Source organism: Vespula pensylvanica, chromosome 2, assembly GCF_014466175.1.
Source record: "Vespula pensylvanica isolate Volc-1 chromosome 2, ASM1446617v1, whole genome shotgun sequence".
Taxonomy (NCBI): Eukaryota; Metazoa; Arthropoda; class Insecta; order Hymenoptera; family Vespidae; genus Vespula; species Vespula pensylvanica.
Window position 1 is genome coordinate 8218614 of NC_057686.1, and position 19552 is coordinate 8238165.

Below are 19552 nucleotides of genomic sequence, written 5' to 3' on the forward strand. Positions count from 1 at the left end.
TACACATAGGTATATTTATTCGTACAATAACCCTTTACATTTCATAATTTGTATGCATAGAGTACATCTAGACCTACAGCAGTGTTTACTGTACAGAGTAATTATTGAAATACTAGCAATTATTGAATAGTTTTCGCCAAGAATAAATGTGTATCAGCGCCACAAAAGAATAAAATAAAATAACCCGTTTGTATTTGTATAATGCATTTAGTTAATATTGCTTATAATATAAAGAAGTACATTTGAGAATGACACTGACTTAATAACTTTGAAAGAAATTAGCTTTAACATGTACACAAGACCATGATTGATATTTCTTATTAATATACACTGAACTTAAAAGTTGTTCTAATATTTATATGTAAGTATTACACAACAACGTACAGAGTAACAATAGTAACAGACCATTTTTACCTACATGTCTACTATGGCAGAATGGGTCATGTGCCGAGTTATTCTTGGCTACTGTCAATTCTAAGCCAACATTATAGACATAACTATTATAATCTTAAATAAGACGTGCATGACTGAATATCGATTCAATGATTATCATTACACGTCATCTAACTACTTTCTGATTTAGGGACTTCTAAAAAGAAAAGTCTATAAATTGTTAACCTCACAAATAACAATATGTTAATAGTTTGATTTACATAAATTAATATCACTTAAGGGATTACGCATATTATAAAAATATGTAATTTCTTAAATAATTCGTTAACATCATATAGTGTAAAAATTCTACAAAAGATATTATCTTTAGATTTCATAAAAACTGAGACTATCCATAAACGATAGAACTATTAAACATAATTATATTGTGCTTTAATTAACAAATGTGAAACTTTTTATCAGTGTTTTATCTATGTTTGAAATATCGAAGAATTTTATCTCCATTTTTTTCTAAGAAGCTAAACTTTTCTAAGAAGCTTCTAAGAGGTTAATATTCTTTTCTATAATTTTGTTAATTGTAGCACATAAAACGATAATTTTATACGAAAAAAAGAAAAAATATAGAAACAATTGTGAATATAAAAGAAAAAATAGACGTGATCAAATATATAACTTTTTAGAAGCCCCATAATAATTTATTTTCATTCAACATTTGTCTCAAATCCTTCTCACTCACTCTATTGTAAAACACGCAACATTATTATAATATAAGCCTATTAAAATGGCATTCAGTATTTTCTTATAGGAATATTTCATTCGATATATAAAAAAAATATACAATTTCGACTACTCAATAAAATGTTTAGTAATCGCGAATTTGTACTGTCCGAATGCCATTTTAGTGTAATTTACACTTCTCGTGGACTAGTACTACAAAATTGTAGGCCTGCCCATGAAATTCTAATTAAAATATTATGTTAAATTTTTCTAAATTAATATTTGTATGTATGGGATTTATATATATATGTATGTATGTATATGTACACATATATAGTATAAGTATACGTATACGTAACATATATACATATTATATATATGTATCTATATATAGCCAATTCACAGTGCTTGTAACGTGTCACTATACGAAATAGTCGAGATGTATTTCCTTATAAAGCATTGTTGCGTCATCATCTTTTTAATGTAAATATGTTTACATATATAAGATTTTATTCGATTTTACTTCTTCCAAATACTTGATTTTCAATAGTGACAATTATAGTATATAATAACATAACCGAACACATACAATTTACTGATAGTGTTTGTAGAAAGAAATTTCAAAATGTAAAAGTTCTCAGAAATCAATTACCCCAATTATTTCCTACAATATCATCGTTGCAAGCTGTAAATGACTTATACTTACCTGAGGAGTTGCCACTCCTTCGCTAAAAACCCTTAAATTGCACATCATCTTTAGTGCTTATTAGTTTTTCTTACCAAGAGTTTTTTCATATTTCAGCAAGTTAATTTGCTATGTCATTTTAGTAATTATATCGTCTTTTTTGGGCAAGATTCTAGTAATGCAGCAACATTACAATGCGTCTAATTAATAAAACTGGCTTCATGCCAACTTCAAATTGTTTTCTTCATTATAGGTGTATAATTCAAATAATTTAAAATTTACAGTTCTTCCTGTAGAACACAAGTGGATGTACTCAAGCATATCCCATCAACTGGCTACTATATTACATAAATGCTTGGTATACCACCACATTGACGTGATCAATTTACGTGCAAAAGTTTCTTTATACTATATTGAAACTTGTAACATACATACAGAACACACACATAGATGCACGAGCTGATGTAAAAACGCATCTGAATGTACACGTATTAGCGCTGCGAATCATTTGCTGGATACCGCATTCTTCGTACAGCTTTTTTGATCTTTCTTGATACGGGTGGAGGAGCACTGTCATATATAAATATATATATTTATAAAGACAATATACTTATACAGAATGCATTTGATGTTTTTATTAATTCTTTACGGTCGTAGTACTTTTTAACATGGGTATGCTCTTTCGTTAGAAATATTTTCGCTTTTTTTTAGTTCCTCTTTTTCAGTTTCATTTTTTTTTCTTTTTTTAAAGGTTCAAGTCTTATTTTGTAGTTCTTTTCTTTATATTTTAAAACATGTACATTAAAATAAGATAAGCCATGTAGAATTCACTTTTTAAACAAGAATTGTAAACGAACGAGTACTCGTGTACTATATTGTTGTGTATATAGTACTCGTGTCGGGATATTTCCATACTTCGACCGCGAAGAATTAAGAATAATTGTTTTAATACTTACTTAAATGAAATTGGTGCACTGCCACCAGTAAAGTTAAAAGAAGGTGGTGTATTAGGATCGAAAGAAACAGCTGGCGTAGAACTAGGAGGATTGAAATTATATCCTCCAGATGGGGTAGAAGTTGGTTCCTAGATTAAATATTATTGGTTTTTTTAAATTAATATATCAACTTATATTAATTATATATTCGATATTTTGTTTTATAATTGTGCCAATTATTACCATTCTGCCAAAAGCGAAACCTCCAGAGGTTGTTGCAGGTGTTGTATTTCCAAAATTAAATCCTGTATTAGCAGATGAAGAAGTTGAAAAAGTTGATGTTGATTGATTTTGATTATTTTGCAGTCCACCAAAGAGTGGAGTTGCAACTGTTGATTGGCCAAACGCTGGAGTCTCTGGTTTTGGTGCATTGAAAGTAAAGGTGCTTCCTGTATTAGTTTGTGCTGCATTATTAAAACCATTGCCTCCAAACAAATTGTTAGTCTGTTGTGTATTTGAACTGCTACCAAATGTGAATAATTGTTTTGGAGCTGATTCAGCAGGATTATTATTTGCTGAAAAATTAAATCCAGTTCCTGGTTGTGCTGCTGTTTGATTAGATGCTGCACCAAAAGTAAATAAGCTTGAATTTGATACATTGTTATCATTTGGCTTTGTTGTTGAAAAAATATTAGGTGCCGAAGTACCACCAAAGTTTGAACTATTGTTATTCCCAAAAACAGGAGCTGATGAACCAAATAAAACAGCATTATTTGTTTGTGAGCCAAATGCTGGTGTTGCTACTGCTGCTGGTGTACTAAATACAGGAGTTGTTTTTTCCGTATTTCCAAATACAGACATTTTGTTTTCAGATGTTCCAAAAATAGATTTGTTTTCAGAATTTCCAAATACTGGTACTTTAGTTTCTGATGTTCCAAATAAGGGTGATTTATTTTCTCCTGTAGCAAAGGTTGACGTACTAGTTTCTCCTGTACCAAATGCAACTGTTGTTTTTACATCAACATTGTTAAATAATGGCATCGTCTTAGATACACTTGTAAAGATCTGTGGTGCTATTGGCGTTGCTTCTACTGTAGTACTAGTTGTTGGTGGACCAGAGGTTCCTACAGATTCGTTTGTACCAAAAGAAAATGTAGGTAAAGTAGAAGTAACATTTGATGATGACGTCGTTGCTATTTGTCCAAAAGTAGGAGTAGTTGTGGTTTGTGTGACTGTTTTTGCATCAGTAAATGTAAAGGAATGTTGACTATAAGTTGGAAGACATGTAGTTGCTGGTACTAATACACTACTGCTAACTGGTATAGTACTTGAAGCAGTAAATGAAAATGTAGAATTAGGCGGATTTTCCAAAATATTATTTTGAGAAGTCGTTGCTACTAAGGAAGTATTATCATAAATTTTTGATGTAAATGATGACTCTGTAGTACTTGTGGTTGGTTCAACAGTGTCTTTTGTGATATTTCCTAAAACAGATTTTTGATCTTCTTTCTTTTCTGAAATATTCACTTCTGTTTTACTTGTTCCAAAAGTAAAGGGAGTTGAAGCTGAAGTTACAGCTAATTGTTGTTGTTCAGATAACAATGTTGAATTTTCATTTTTGGGTACATTAAAAGAAAAGGATGTATTTGTTTCTTTATCTGATTCAGTTGATTTATTGCTTATGGTAGTCTTGTCGCTCTTTGCATTAAACTGAAATCCTACATTGCATACTGATGTTTTTGGGCCAGCATTCGAAGTATTAATATTTATATCTGCCTTAGATATGTCATTTTTGTCACTTTTGGGAATACCAAATGTAAACTTTCCAGTATCGGTTTGTTGAGTACTACCAAATTTAAAATTATTTATAGATGAATCTCCGGATTTATTTGGATTGTCAGCTTTGTCAATGCCAAATTTGAAATTGCTTGAACCAGCAGGGATACCAAAATTAAATTTCATATTTGAACTTGTACTCGTTGTAGATTCCTTTGGTTTTGCACTTCCAGGTTTTACACTACCACAAGAAACACATTCCAAGTTTTCTGCTTTATTTTGTAACATACAAGTATCACAAGACCAAGAACCTTCAGGTTTTTTAAATTTATCTCCAAAACCACTTGCTGGTAGCTTCTGTACTTCATTAGTTTTATCACAATTAGCACTTGGTTTAGTAGTATTACAGCAAGGGCAAATTGTAACAGAATCAGCATTTCTAACCATACAAGATGGACATTCCCATGAATCTTTGCTTGGCTTAAATTTCTCCATTATTTCTGAATTAGATGATTGCAAAGTATTTGAGCTTGTTGTATTCATTTCTTGAGTGGAAACAATTGCTTGTATATTTGTATTTTTATTTTTCTTTTCCCTTGCTTTTTTTAATAAATTTGGTTGAGATGCTTTACAGCAAGGACATGTAATAATATTAGCATCATTTCTCAGCATACAGCCTGGGCACTCCCACGAACCTTCAGCATAACCCTTATTCATTAACTCAGATTGTGATATGCCTGTTGGAGATGTATTCGTTTGATTTAAATTCCTTCTTTGTGGTGCATTGCAAGAAACACATCTAATGTCAGTTAACTTATTTGATGTAGAACAAGACATACAATCCCATTTAATATTGCTAATTTTGAAATGAGATCCAAAGCAATCAGTCTCAGTTGTTTTTGCTTCTACAATGTTGCTTGAAGTTGGTGGAGATATTGTAGTTTGCACATTGATATTTGGTCTTAAAGCTTTACAGGCAAAACATCGTGTTTCAGAATTAATATTTCGAATTAAACATTCATCACATTCCCATATATCTAATACTTTTTGTTTTGTATCTTTGATTAGATTTTCAGGTTTTTTAACAGTTGAACTATTCATTTCTTCACTGGCAGAAACAATAGGATTTTCATCAGAAGTAGCTTTTTCAATATTTGTATTTAAAGATGACTTCGCCTTATTCAATGAAGATACTTTCTCTAAAGATTTATTACATAGTATATCCACGACACTACCTGTTTTCAAATCACTAGCAACTTTAACTCCTATTTGGCTACTATTATCGTGTTTTCCTTTGTCTTTAGGTCTAGGAGCTGTAGATGAACCAGACCAGATAAAATTTGATGTTACCATAGACCCACTATTGTTATTTGATGTATTAACCAAAGAATCACTCAAATGATTTTCAGCATTAATTGGACTACTAAACGTGAAATTATTAATAGATTGTAAATTTTGAGTTGGATTTGTGACTTTAATTGGACTGGCAAATTTGAAATTATCTTCTTTCCTTGAAAGATTTTTAGTTGTTGCTTGAGGTAATGTAAAATTAAAATTGGGTAAAGAAGATATTGGTAGAGGTACACTTGGTAAATTAACTATTTCAATAGTATCTTCTTCATTTAAATTTGTTTTAGCTGTTGCCTTGAGTTTTCCATTATGTTTCGTATTTTCATTTTCATCAGATCTAAAGGAAGAAAATTAGTTTAAATAAAATATATGCTTTACATTCTGATATTAAAATTTGGAAGTTACTAAAATTTAATCATATAATGCCGACCTAAGTATAAAAACTTACCCTAGACGATATTCTTGAGTAGGAGGCGGAGGCACACTATGAGCAGAAACAATTTTTCGTGCTGCTACTGTTGTGTCTTGCAATTTTTCACGTCTTCTTATCTTAATTATAGCGGGTACAGTTGGCACAATTAATTCTCGCGTTGGAGGTCGTAATCCTACACGAGCAGATGGAGATTCATTTTCTTCTCGCTGACGTTTTTTACTAACTGAAGACGGAGTAATATTTGTGCTTTTTAATGGAATTTTCTTAGCATCTGATATAGGCGAAGAAAAGTGTTCCAGAGCTTCCAGTATTTTTCTTGCAGTTTGACTCATACCTGATGGGTCAACCGTAGTATTTGAAGGTTTGACTTGGACACTTGGTCTCTTTGGAACTTTAAGCTGAATCTAAAATTATAAAACTCATGTTATTGAAAATATATAAAAAAAAAAAAATATAACATACATACATCAGTCGTATTGAGTAAAAGAGACTTTGCTTGATTTCGTTTATACAATTCAACTGCATTTGCTCCTCCGAAGGTGGTATTTCCACTATAAAAAGGTGACAACAAACGAGATGCACGATCCAGCGTGTTGGTCATGACAGATGCATTAAAACTTGGCCTATGATTACTTAAAGTATCACGGGGATTGCTGTCTACAAACAGTGTCCTTGGCGACTGTAAATGATTAGCTGAAATAAAAACATAGCCTAAGTCCTTATGTAATATCATAAAATAATTAACAAAGATAAGCATGAATTTCTCTTACTAAATGTTAATTTCTCATCTATAAAGCGTTTCCTATTAACAAATGGTGAATTATAAACGTCATGAGAAGGAGCTTCTTGTCGACTGGTTTGCGGTATAAGAGAGCTGCAACCACTAGTGCTCTCGCTTGATTCTGAATTATCATCCATTCCATTTGCTGTACCATTATTTGATGTTGGAATTAGGAGATTTAAATCAGACCTTTGTGTAGTTACCGGTCTGCTATCTAATTGTGTGGTAGGTGTAGAACATATTAAATGACCTATCCCACTGGGTCCAGCCATAGTAGGTTTCAGAAAATCATCTCTCTATAAATTTTATATTTATAGTTGTCTTTGATCATTTAAATACCATAATTATTAACTCTCTAATTTATTTTACCGTATCATTTTGCACTGAATATTTTCCTCTAGAAACTTTAGTTTTATTATTTGATGTTATAACATTTGATCGAACAGAAAATGTTCCAGGTGGATGGATAATATCTGTACGAATTCGTGGTCGTTTTGATGGTGGAGGTTTTTCTATATCCTCTTCTGGTTCTGTTTCTTCAAGGTTTTCAGTATCATTTGAAATATCTCCATTTCCTTGAGACGTATTGAACCATTTACTGATCCATAATGGTTGGGGTATAAAGTCTGTTACTTTAGTAGCAACTTTCTTAACAAATGACTAAAAAGAACAAATATAATGTTAAGGCAGTATTATAAGGAATGTAGAAGTAATGTAAGGAACGGAAGAAAACATATATATATATTTTTTATCATAAATACAATTTAGAACATACACTAATTTGTAATTTCAAAAAAGATATTAAAAAATTAAAAAAATAGGTTTATATAAAAATAATTCACAGAAATAAATAGCAATAACATATATAATAGATCTTTTTCATAACAAATCCAAGAAGTATAATGATTTTAGATGTTCCTTCCATACTTTATATTATGCTATAATTATTCTCTACATTGATATCAAATAGATAAAACTATTTTATAATCTTGATAAGATTTTACTTTATATTTTTTATAAGACTAATGTCATGAATATGTGTGTGTACCACTTTATAATACTTTTATAACTTATTAAACTTGTAGATACTTACAGCTACTAAAATGGTTAATTTTATGTTAAATTTATAATATTGTAACGAGCGACATTATAGCAGAGTATATATTTCTATATTCATTAGAGATCTTTTTTATCTTGTATTATTTCGATTTATAATATAAAATAAGAGAATGTAAATGTTATTTTGTATTAATTATACCGAATTGCTATACGTATTATGTCGGAATGTGATATAATTATAATGAAAATTAATAAAAACTATCTGTGGAATATCGAAAGATAACACGGATTCATGACGACGCTACACGTGAAAACGAATACTTTAGAACATTTACATTCGATAAAACAATTTCATTGAATTTGGAAGAGAAAAGTAAAAAATATGTAATATTAGATGTTATTCAAGAGCCTTCTTGAAGTCCTCTATATTTTTCAGAATACGAGAAGATGTCAAGGTTACTTGTCGCTTCCAAAGCGATAGGTCTTACGCTAAAGCACGCAATCGCGCATAAGAGTCGTAAGAAAGATTGAGGTTACTGGCAAGACTCACATAAACGTGACATCGGGATCTCATGGGAACGCATCCCAGGAAAAGGGTGGTCGCACAGGACGCATTATACGGAAGGAACGGTATTCGGGAGTAGTTATCCGTTGGTCGTTCTAATTTCGGTACAAAGGCGCGAAGGACCGTTGAAAGGAACGCAGGTTCGTTTCTCTCGCGGGCAAGTCGTGCCAATATGACTCTACTCACGTTGTTCGTATCGTAAGGCTTCGTATTGTGCGACGATGATCGTCTCGAAGATAAATTCCCGCTACTCTTAGCCATCTTTGCTGCCGTTTCTCCTTCTTTTATGGATCCAGCAGCACAAGTACTGATGATTTCGACTGTCGCATCCCAAAAATTGTCACTGAACCACTATCTCGGAGACTGTGAGCCACGAGCGAAAATATGGCCGCTCTGAAAACCGCCACCAGGGCGCCAGAGATTTCTCACAAATACGCGCTCTGTGCGCCTGCCCACGTGACGCAATACTTATGCGTCGTCCGTCGATCACGCCAAGTATGTTCTAAAATACACCTATCGCTACCGATTTTATATATGATATTTCTTTCCATAGAAACCTTCTTTACGAAAATGTAGAGAAACGTTACTTTTTGAAAAAAAACATGTTACATTTACTCATTTTCTTTTTTTCACGCCATAACAAAGATATTTATTTATTTTAGATAATTATTGTTCCACTACGATAATAATTGAATATATTATAATTCATGATTGGAATTAAGTTGCAAAATTACGTTATGTAAAAATTCTGATGTTTTTGTTCAATAATCGAAAATAATCGAAAAATATTAACAACCAATCATATTTGACTACTCTTCTAATCGATACTGTCGATATCTCGAAGTAATCGAATACTTCTAGGTTTTCCTGTTCTTCTTATAAAATAGTCGTGTTTAATAATTATTTCCAACGTTTTTCTATGTTGCTTATAAAAAATTTTTATTTTATAATTATTTTATCTATAAAAACATTGATTTTTTTCGCAAGAAAATATAACAATTTGCGCTTTAAAATTTAACTACAGTTCCTATTATAACGTAACAATGCACTTTATCCGTGTTGACAGCGTGCTCTAGTGGTCGTTTGTAGTTACTTGCTATATTTTCAATCGTAAAGAAACGTAAAATGTAAAATAAATTTTGTCAAATTGATACAACGTTGTAAAAGAAAAATACGTTAAGTATCAAATTGTATGAAGCAAAGGAATTTTTTTCATGATAGTAACAACTATATTAATTACAACGAAACAAATAGATTATTACCTAAATATTTCACATGATCATAATATTTAGAAGCCTACTTCGACATTTTATAATTCTATAAACATACGATGAAACCGAATTTTTAATTTTGAAAGTACACAAGTCTTCAAACTATAGTGGTAATATATACCAGGACAATATTTCATGAAATTTATCAAAAGAGAGTTCTCGGCAAAAGGTTAATACATGCACGTAGAAAGTAAATAGAAACCTGAAAAGAAAAGAGGGACGTTTATTAAATTAATAAAAATGAAATCTTCGAATAAGTGAAATTCATAATACGTAAATTAATGATTCATTAATTATTATTTATTATTGAACTTCCAATTCGATTCGGAGAGGAAGATAGTAATAAAGATCGTTGGTTTTTTTTTCCGTAAGCACAAATAACACAAATAACACGAATACAGTTTCACTTTCTCTATACGAGCAGAATTTAGAAGCTGTGAATTGCGCATCCGATTGGTTTCACTTTATGAAGTAGACAGCAAGTGTTATAAGCATTAAACGGATTTGAGGTCGCGCGTATGATCGTCGTCTGGCTACGATTAAGATCGAAACAAACCGGGAAGGAAGGATTTGACACATGGGTGGTTCGCCGTCGAGCCACTTTGATGAACTTTCTTCGTCCGCTTCTTCGATTCGTGACCAACCAAGTATAGCGGAACGCAATTACGCATAGAAAAAGTGGTACAGCGGTAAATCAAACGGTTTAATTCATGCAGATAGAAAAGTATAACGATCGAATATCTCAATGAGTGCTCCGTATTTGTCAATTTCTGTTTTGTCTTCAAATAAACATTGGCAGGATTGTATTTTTAAAAAACGGGTCCCCGATAAATAGTTATTAATCAAATAACAACAAAACTAATTTACATTATATTTAAAAAATAAACATATTTAACATTCACTCGTAATAAAATTCTCATCATTCCTGCTCGTTTTCTTAGTGATCAAAATAGTCTGAATAACCAGAGCATACAGCTGACATCTTCGAACTTGCAGATTGTAGAGAATGAAACTGATAATTTCCTTTTCTTAATGAGAATTCATTAACAAAATGATTATCTCTGCCGATTGAATTTTTTCTTTTTTAATTAAAACCATATTCGTACATAAAACGAAGTATATGTTTTTACTTGCATTTAACTTCTGATATTTTTATTGAATTTGACTTCTGATATATAAAAATTCTTTTTCAGATAAAAGTTTGTACGCTCGCATATAGAATCGATTAAATTTCAATTGATTTCAAGTGACCATCGGTAGAAACATACATACGACGAAGAAGCAATTTGTTCTGGTCGCTTTGATAGACAAAGAATGGCGAAAAAACGGGGATACTGTATAGCAACTTTCGTGGCAACAGCGATATTCATTCCTTGCGAACCCACAGTCTGCATTCGTTCAGCACGATCGCGGTGTGCCTTCAGACGCGCTCACTTTCTTCGAGTTCCTCCGCAGAATCTCTCTTCAAACGATTGCGAATAAGACAGTTATTATCTCTCAGAATATTAACTCTGCCTCTTTTCTCTCATCAAATTTGAATCGTATCTTTAATGCATCTGCTTCAGATCACAAAGATTTAATAAAATTGTCGAGGATGTATTTCAAGTGCGTATTACAATGAAAACAAAAATAACAATAACAACGGTAAAAACAAGACAACAATAACGATATGTAACGACGAATTTGTATTTATTTCTAATCGATTGAAAGAATCGTTAAACAATTTCACGTACGACGGACATGAATTATTTGCGCGGTGGATTCGTAGCGATTCTTCTTTTCCTCCTCGCGGTGGTCGATTGCGCCATGATGAAAATCATTCGAGACGATCATTTAAGTAAGTTCAGATAAAATTGCGAGTACTTGATTCTTTCTAAAAGAAAATTGTTATAAGAAAGAATTTTGCTACCAAATTTTTCTAGGAAACATTTTTTACTGTTCAATATCATTAATGTTTTGTTAATGTTTTACTTCGTTTCCTTATCTTATATAAGAGAGAAAATAAAAAATTCGATCCTCCTCTGTGAATTAAATTTTGATCGGCCTCGCATGAGAATTCGCAGAAGGTAATTGAGGAAGTACCGAAGTTTTTGAAATAACAGAGTGCGGATGTCCAGCAGCGTCTCATAGACAACCACGATCAACAACTTCTGGGAGGAACAAAGTAACATCCACGACGTCCAATCGACAAACGGCTGTTTCTACGACTGTCTCTACAACGGGACGAATTTTCAATGGAAAACCCAGTAGAAGAGGATCTTGGCCGTGGCAAGTCTCTCTGCAGCTACTACATCCGAAATTAGGTTTTATCGGTCATTGGTGCGGTGGAGTTCTCATCGATCCTAAATGGGTCATTACGGCGGCACATTGTATCCACAAGTTAGCATTCTATTTGAATAATTTGAACGTTTCAAAAACTATAAAAAAAAAACTGGTGTCATCAACCTTCTTTTTGCTCTTAGCGATCTCTTTAATCTTCCAATCGGTGCCTTATGGACGGTTGTAGTCGGAGAATGGGAATTAGATTCCGGTAGTCGTGGATCAGCCAGATTACCCGTCGAACGAGTGATACTTCATGAGAGATTTAATAATTATGTTCACGATATCGGTGAGTATATGTTACATTAGAAAAATGATAATATTTAAACAACGAATGGAATATCAATTAATTAATTATACGAACTTGCGTCAGATTTAGAAGTAAAATAACAGTCACGCGAGTCAGTAAATAGTATACATATACGAGCGAACATTCAACGTGATCGAATAAACAGAAATATGTAGAACACTGATCGTATATTTTTTTATCTTTTTTTAGCTCTAATGAAACTCGCTAGACCAGCGCCTCTTTCCAAGGTAGTGAAGACGATATGTCTTCCGGACGCGGAGGAAAAACTCGCGGACAGCAATTGCGTAGCATCCGGTTGGGGTCGTTATGGACCTTCGCCATCTCTCTCGACTGCGCTCCTCGAGGCTTCGGTGCCATTGTTAAATCTCGAAGAGTGCTTGCACGCTTACGGAAAATCCGTTCCTATTCTTAATGGCCATTTATGTGCTGGACACATCGATGGCTCTTCGGGAAGCTGTGTTGTAAGTATCGACGTATAATTAAAAAGAGCATAATAAATAGAAAAGAAAATCATTTAAGTCAGTTTATTCTTTCTAAAAATAAATCTCCTATTACGTTGTTCCATTTTCCGGCCGAATCGAACCAAGTGCTATTATAATGTCTTTTTTCGATACACTCAAGCAAATTGTACTCTGGCGCCTTTCGTCAAATTAACATTAACTCGGTTGAGATTGGATTATATCGACGTGTAAATAAAATAAGAGATAAGAAAAAAAAAAAAAGAGAAAAACAACGTTAGAAGATAGCATCGAGAAAATGATGTTGCTTTTCCTTCTCGCACTTTCTCTATTTCTGTGTACCGTATGTAATGTTTTTTGTGAAAATACAAACGCAACGATCAGTCTGATCGATCTATCGTCATTAAATGGTCAATTTTAATGATTATGCGACGCGTCAGTCCGCTCGTTTATACTGAATCGAATTTCGCGTCGAGTAATAGAGCATGTTTTATGTTTCGAAAGTGCTAATTCGATTCTGATTAGTCTTCTCTTACGCTTTCACGTAATAAAACCTCGTGGTTACAGCGTGTTTGTGGTATTAATGCCATCAACATAATCGGTAAACGTCGAATCATTTTTAAAATGTTCACTTTACCTTTCTGTTTTTGCATCAGGGAGATTCTGGAGGTCCCCTACAATGCCGTCGTTCAGACGGTGTCTGGCAATTGGCCGGTGTTACTTCTTTTGGTTCTGGATGTGCTAGACCAGGATATCCCGATGTTTACACTAGGATACAACACTATTTGAATTGGATAAGAAACATTATCGACAATGATAGCGACATATAAATTATTATTCATCGTGAATGGATCATATGAAACAAGCTACAATTCATAGATTATACTCAATTATTGCATGTTTGTATATATGCATGTATATATGTATGTGTCATATATGCACAAAGTGAGTCACATAAATTATTAATAGTCAATATCTATAATGTCTACAAGCGGTATTAATAATTTATGTTTTTTACAAATGATTTTCAAAATCTTTGATATAGTCTTTTTAAGATTTTTCGATTTTTACTATCACTACTTAATGAGACAAAACTGCGCCATTCTGAATTTTTGCTAAATATGTTTATATATATATTTTTTTTTAATTTTTCGTCATATTTATAACGTATGATAAAGGAAACATTTGTTATTTGTATAACTTAAAGAAGTATAAAATCCAGTGGGAAACTAAAAAAGGGCAACGAAAGTATTCTCTTCTTAACTTCCGAAGAAAAGCTATTTGCCGGCAAATGGAAAAATTCATCCGTGTACTATTGCGATTGATATTCGTTTCCATACTCGAGACAAGAAGATCTGCATTTATATAGGGTGTATTACGAACTCCCGTTTTCATAGGGACGTTGCGTAACATCAACGTTATATGTGTAATACAATCAAAGTGGTTGCGCTTCTTCGATGAAATTAGAAATATCGATTTATAGCTAGGCGTACGCAGTATAGTCCAAGTATCTACGTACATACATATTATTACATCGAAGTGAATACATTAATTAACCTAATACAAAACACTCAACGCAGGAAAGCCTACGTAAGAGCTTCTACCAATAAAGCTACTCGATGCATCACCTGAAACAAGAAATCGTATTCAGTATTATTGTTTCAACTTGACAATAAGTGTAATTTATTTTTAAGTAACTCTACTACATTCTGTATTTTAATTATTATTATTGTTGTAATATATGTTACATATAGGTATACATGTAAATATATTGTCTTAAAACAAGCAAACGAAAAGCAAGACATTATTATAAAAATAAAATATGATATTGTATATACCTTTTGTTGATATAATTACAAGAAAAAGTTAAAAGCCTATGGTTGAAGGGTGAAGTTTTAACCCTTTGATACTAAGTTTGCAAGTTTAATAACGTAGTTAAATTCTAAGTGTTATCGAACAGTAAATGCATCAGGTGCACGTCAGCTAGCTATTCAATTATTTGATAATATATTAATCGCGTTGTGTTATTTTAAGAATATTGAAAACGTATAGAATAACATTATATTATTTAAATAATCTTATCATGCTCTTTCTGCATTATTTCCATAAGTTTCTTGATTCAAGTACTTGATTAAAATATGCGATCACAAAATGAAATTATTAATCGAACGAATATTATAATAATCAACATAGTAAATTAATATTATATACTATTCCACGTGTTTTAGTCGTATTTATGCGAAACGTGTCACTTATCACACGCACACATACACCAATTTACCAATTACTACTAACTAATTACATTATGTCTTGTTACGTTATCGCACACCTGGTGTTGTCAGTATTAGTTTCATTTACATAGGAAAAATTTATAGAAATACGTTCGGACTAATTAAACGTTATAATGAAACTTTTTTACTACTTAGAGATTCAGCACATGCGTCGTATTTTTAATGCACACTGACAATAAAATAACACTTAACCGAGAACTTAACGTTTAAATAACAACAAAAAACTAATAGCTAATCAAAACAGCTAATCAAATTATTCATGCTAAAGCAAAAAAGCTAATAGCTTCGAAATTTGATATTAAGACAATGTATAAGTAGTCGAGTAGCACAGTGTTACAATCAGGTAGAAATTTCGTCGGAGGCAAACACTAATTTATACCATTAGTTGATTAACTATAGAATTCTTTCCCTAGAGACGATGCAAAAGGGTGTGCCATTTAATATTAACATCCACATCGTACCACTGTCTTTTATAACGTACGAGCTTAATCATAAGAAGTTGCTTTTTTAGAGAAAAATAAATCGTTTTTCATTTTTCTTTTTACTTTATAAAAATATCTAATTTAAATAGACAAGGTATTTGAATATATATTTATCAGGTTCAAAATCACATAGGTATATTCAAATCCATAGATTTATCCCGCGCAAGTCAAAAGTGGATCACGTGACCCTTACTGTACTACGTCATCGTGGTCGCCTGAAAGACAGAAAGGGACGCCAAGGGTAGAATGGGAGCGGCGGGAAGAGGGAGGGTACGAAACCAGCGACGACGCACGAATACACTCCACCTCTCGCGTCCGTGGCGAGCGGTACAGTCGGGAGTGAGAGTGTACGTTCTCAATCAGTAGGACACTTTCATCGAGCTGAGGAAAGTGAGGGAGACCGTCGTTTCTTCGAGAAAACCTAGGTGGGAAAGAAAAAAGAGTGGTTAGAGACGATTAGACGGGGAAAGAGAAGTGAAAGACGAGAATCGCGAGAAGAGAAAGAGTGTTCGGTAGAAAGAAAAAGAGAGGGAGAGAGAGAGCATGGAGAAAGGGAGAGACAGTGTTGCAGTAACGTCGACTCATCGTAAAAACATGTTTCAATTCCAAAAGAGATCGTAGCTTGACTCTATTACTCTCTCTTTCTCTTTCTTCCTTCCCCTTCTCTCCTTTTTTCCTTATTTCCATCGTCTTTCGAATACCTATAGGATTCGAATCGAGGTATATACGCGAGAAAGTAAAGGAGAAACGAGAAATGCGAAGGATAGAGACGCGACATTGACCGCAGAAACAGGCAGGAAAAGGACGCGAAGGAATAGAATCGGTTTCTCATCGTGGAAGGGAAGACAATGATGACGACTGCACGTGCAGACGCGCTCAATACGAAAATGGAAAAGAGAAGGAACGAGAGGGAGACTCGATGAAACGTTTCCTGAAACGGTAGAGAGAAGAACGTCGCCGGGGGAAGCCTTTTATTCCAAAGGGAGTCCCTCGGAAGGGAGAAAACGGACGCGCCGACTACTGCGACACGAAGTAAGAGACGGCGTTGAATGCTTCGATGCTATTAGATTAGATTCTTTTCCGTGATCCGATTAAAATGTTATTTCCTTTATTGATTTTCTTTTCTCGATATCGAGAATTAAAGAGCAACGCGCTTTAAAGGAAAATTCTTTAGGAGAAAAATGGGTGCGTCGAGAAAAAGAGGGTTTAACGAATATCGAATTGATTCAAAATGGCTGCGTCTTTTACAGTCCGCATCGTAACGTAACAGAACGATACGTTTATATTTATGCTTCAGCGGAGTGGAATACGTTGGTAACGATGATTTTTTCGATGCCGGCGATGGACGAATTCAAATCAGGAGAGACGTTAATTCGAACTTTTCGTGTAACCTTCACGCGCTGATTATGCGAACCTTTTTGAACTCGAAGTAATACGGAATGCGGTAGATTGTACAGTACGTTGAACAATACGACGAATTCGTATGATCGTCGAAACGTTTCTTACGATCACATAATATTTTCTTTATATCTATCAGTTAGTAATCTATTTATCATCTTCGCTCGTTTTTCCGCAATTTATTATTTTTCTTCTACAACATGTACATACTATCGCATATACAGGATGAGTCATTCAGTTCGTTAAAAGTCAATATTTCGATGACTAGAAAAAATCTCGAATAAAAGAACTTTCAAGCAAGTTTTATAGATTTTTTTCCTTTTTACATGTAACAATAATATTTCTTTTTCCAATGTGTACCAAGTTGTTATAAATTAGATCATTCGTTCTACATACGATTTACGAATGAAAATTGAGAATTTCTGCCCTTTCCATTAATTAATTTGTTTGTTTGTTCGCTCAAAACGTCTTTATTTCAGGTACGAAAATAGAGTTGAAGATATCAACTGGATGATATAAAAGGACTCTCGCTGGCTGATCAAACATGAACAGAAACAACAACAATAACAATAACAACAATCATAATAATAACAACAATAATAACAATATGTCGTTAACCACACCGCCAGCGATACATGTCGGTCCGATAATAACGCCGGGCTCGAACGAGACCATTTCCATAGTGATACCGTTGTCCGCTCAATTAGCCACTGTTTCCGGACAAAAGGTCGAGAAAGCATCTTGCAAGGATTGTGGCAAGGACGCGAAACAACGTTCGCCAAATGGAGCTGCGCCGCGAATTCGAAACGACAAGACGAAGGGTTGTCCTTATCCCACTTGTACACGATACGGTCGTGCTTTTTCAAGGGCACACGATTTAAAGCGTCACATCGCACGACATGAAATGCGAAAAGAAAAGCTGATGGATGGTGAGAAGGGACAACTGGTCATCGGTTGTCTCGAATACGCAAAGAATCTCGTAAACGATTCTGCTTTGAGAACGAACGAGTCCTTTAAGACGGAAATTCCTCGAGATACGGAAACCAACGTTAGAGCGTACACATGTCCTCGTTGCAAGAAGAGATACTCAGAAGAAAGCAAATTTAAGGCTCATCTCGCTATGCATGACAAGGTAATCATTCTCAAGGTAATCACAGGTGATAAAATTATTTTTAACGTCGTATAAAATTAATATCAATTCGTCCTTGTGATTTTCAAATACATAACTACGAAATTTCAGACAATGGCGAAGAACGTATGCACCCTATGCGGACTACAACTTCAAAACGAAGCCGATATGCAGGAGCATATGAAGCAACACGCGGGTGCTATCTTGCAAACTCAGTCGGCCCAGTCGATGCCACAAAACGAAAAGGAGGATGATTTCCTTCTCGAAGAGATGCTCTTACTGCATAAAAATCCACGAAGAACATCGTCTTCCGATAAAACAGTCGATGTTGCTAGTGGCAAAGTCGCGACTAAAATCAGGTGCGACTACTGTTCGAAGACTTTTAAAACAAAATGGACATTGAGCTCCCACGTAGCCGCACACGAAGGTCGTTACCAGTTTGATTGTGCCCAGTGCGGCAAAAAATTTGTGAGAAAGAGTCATTACGAGGGACACGTACGTTCCCACGAAGCAGCGAGGCCTTACGTATGCGAGCAGTGCGGAAAGACGTTCAAGGAATTGAAACACAGACGCGAACACACCAAAAGAAAGCATCCTGGGAATCAGAGTGCTATACAAAATCTCTTGGATAGCATCAGTCCGTGTGCATCCGAGGAAGTGCCAGTCGATCAGGCTAAATTCACTCTCTTGATGCCGGTGAACTTTACCGCTTAACAATAAGACGTATCGAATGTATTGATTTAAAAGCTTTTTCTCTCGTACGTATATCTAGAGATATGATAGACATTATGTTGAAACCTTTGTTAGTTTTCTGAAGATGCACCGATAAAAAAAATTAGCGTTAACGAGTTTCAATTTCTCATATATGGCGTATTGAACTTTTTTTTTTTACGTAGTCTTTATGTATCTTTTTTTATAGTAGAACCAATGTATTATGTATTACAATGATGAATTACGATGAAAATTATTAAATTATTCTTTCGTTTTGTTTCGTCGGAAATTCTTATACAAAATTTTGTTATCGAAAGAAGACGAATAAATCTTAAACTTGCCTACGATGGAAAAAAGAAAATAACAAATAAATGTAATGTTATTTGCTGTGCACCATTTCTAGAATATTTTAATAAAATTTTAATATCGATGTGTCGACGAAATGCCAGAGTTGCTAACTTTATTACTCGTAATTTTAACGCATCTATA

At 33.6% G+C, this 19552-nt stretch overlaps 3 protein-coding genes across 10 annotated transcripts; 2 read left to right on the top strand and 1 right to left on the bottom strand.

The window, feature by feature from the left end:
• LOC122627010 (nuclear pore complex protein Nup153) lies at positions 1-9009 on the bottom strand. Its single transcript, XM_043807720.1, has 8 exons — positions 8881-9009; positions 7440-7730; positions 7060-7366; positions 6756-6982; positions 6305-6693; positions 2974-6193; positions 2752-2879; positions 1-2365 (listed from the first exon to the last, which is right to left on the bottom strand). Exons 1-8 carry the CDS (start codon positions 8953-8955, stop codon positions 2287-2289), a joined length of 4716 nt encoding a protein of 1571 aa, XP_043663655.1. The 5' UTR covers positions 8956-9009; the 3' UTR covers positions 1-2286.
• Positions 9010-9059: 50 nt separating this feature from the next.
• Positions 9060-15450, top strand: LOC122627012 (chymotrypsin-like elastase family member 2A). Of its 5 annotated transcripts, none has more exons than XM_043807728.1 (5): positions 9060-9189; positions 12068-12344; positions 12428-12573; positions 12784-13055; positions 13709-15450. In XM_043807728.1, the coding sequence occupies exons 1-5, from the start codon at positions 9165-9167 to the stop codon at positions 13880-13882; spliced, it is 894 nt and encodes a 297-aa protein (XP_043663663.1). In that variant the 5' UTR covers positions 9060-9164; the 3' UTR covers positions 13883-15450. The 5 variants fall into 5 exon arrangements, with proteins under 5 accessions (XP_043663663.1, XP_043663665.1, XP_043663664.1 ...); XM_043807730.1 differs by having other exon boundaries at positions 12086-12344; positions 13709-15449; XM_043807729.1 differs by having other exon boundaries at positions 9067-9189; positions 12083-12344; positions 13709-15449.
• A 650-nt stretch (positions 15451-16100) lies between these two features.
• Positions 16101-19506, top strand: LOC122637597 (gastrula zinc finger protein XlCGF57.1-like). 4 transcript variants are annotated; one of them, XM_043829823.1, is made up of 4 exons: positions 16101-16250; positions 16533-16857; positions 17703-18370; positions 18464-19506. In XM_043829823.1, exons 3-4 carry the CDS (start codon positions 17768-17770, stop codon positions 19064-19066), a joined length of 1206 nt encoding a protein of 401 aa, XP_043685758.1. In that variant the 5' UTR covers positions 16101-16250; positions 16533-16857; positions 17703-17767; the 3' UTR covers positions 19067-19506. The 4 variants fall into 4 exon arrangements, with proteins under 4 accessions (XP_043685758.1, XP_043685757.1, XP_043685761.1 ...); XM_043829822.1 differs by having other exon boundaries at positions 16113-16857; XM_043829826.1 differs by having other exon boundaries at positions 16113-16857; positions 17703-18355.
• The last annotated feature ends 46 nt before the right edge of the window (positions 19507-19552 follow it).

Coding starts and splice junctions, on each gene's coding strand:
- LOC122627010 (XM_043807720.1), bottom strand. CDS start 8,955: ATGGCTAAGAGTAGCGGGAATTTATCTTCGAGACGATCATCGTCGCAC. Junction 6,194..6,304: donor ACTCAAGAATATCGTCTAGG/GTAAGTTTTTAT, acceptor TTCTTCCTTTAG/ATCTGATGAAAATGAAAATA. Junction 2,366..2,751: donor AGTGCACCAATTTCATTTAA/GTAAGTATTAAA, acceptor TATATATGACAG/TGCTCCTCCACCCGTATCAA.
- LOC122627012 (XM_043807726.1), top strand. CDS start 11,706: ATGAATTATTTGCGCGGTGGATTCGTAGCGATTCTTCTTTTCCTCCTC. Junction 11,803..12,082: donor CATTCGAGACGATCATTTAA/GTAAGTTCAGAT, acceptor GCGGATGTCCAG/CAGCGTCTCATAGACAACCA. Junction 12,345..12,427: donor GCGGCACATTGTATCCACAA/GTTAGCATTCTA, acceptor TTTTGCTCTTAG/CGATCTCTTTAATCTTCCAA.
- LOC122637597 (XM_043829823.1), top strand. CDS start 17,768: ATGAACAGAAACAACAACAATAACAATAACAACAATCATAATAATAAC. Junction 18,371..18,463: donor ACAAGGTAATCATTCTCAAG/GTAATCACAGGT, acceptor ACGAAATTTCAG/ACAATGGCGAAGAACGTATG.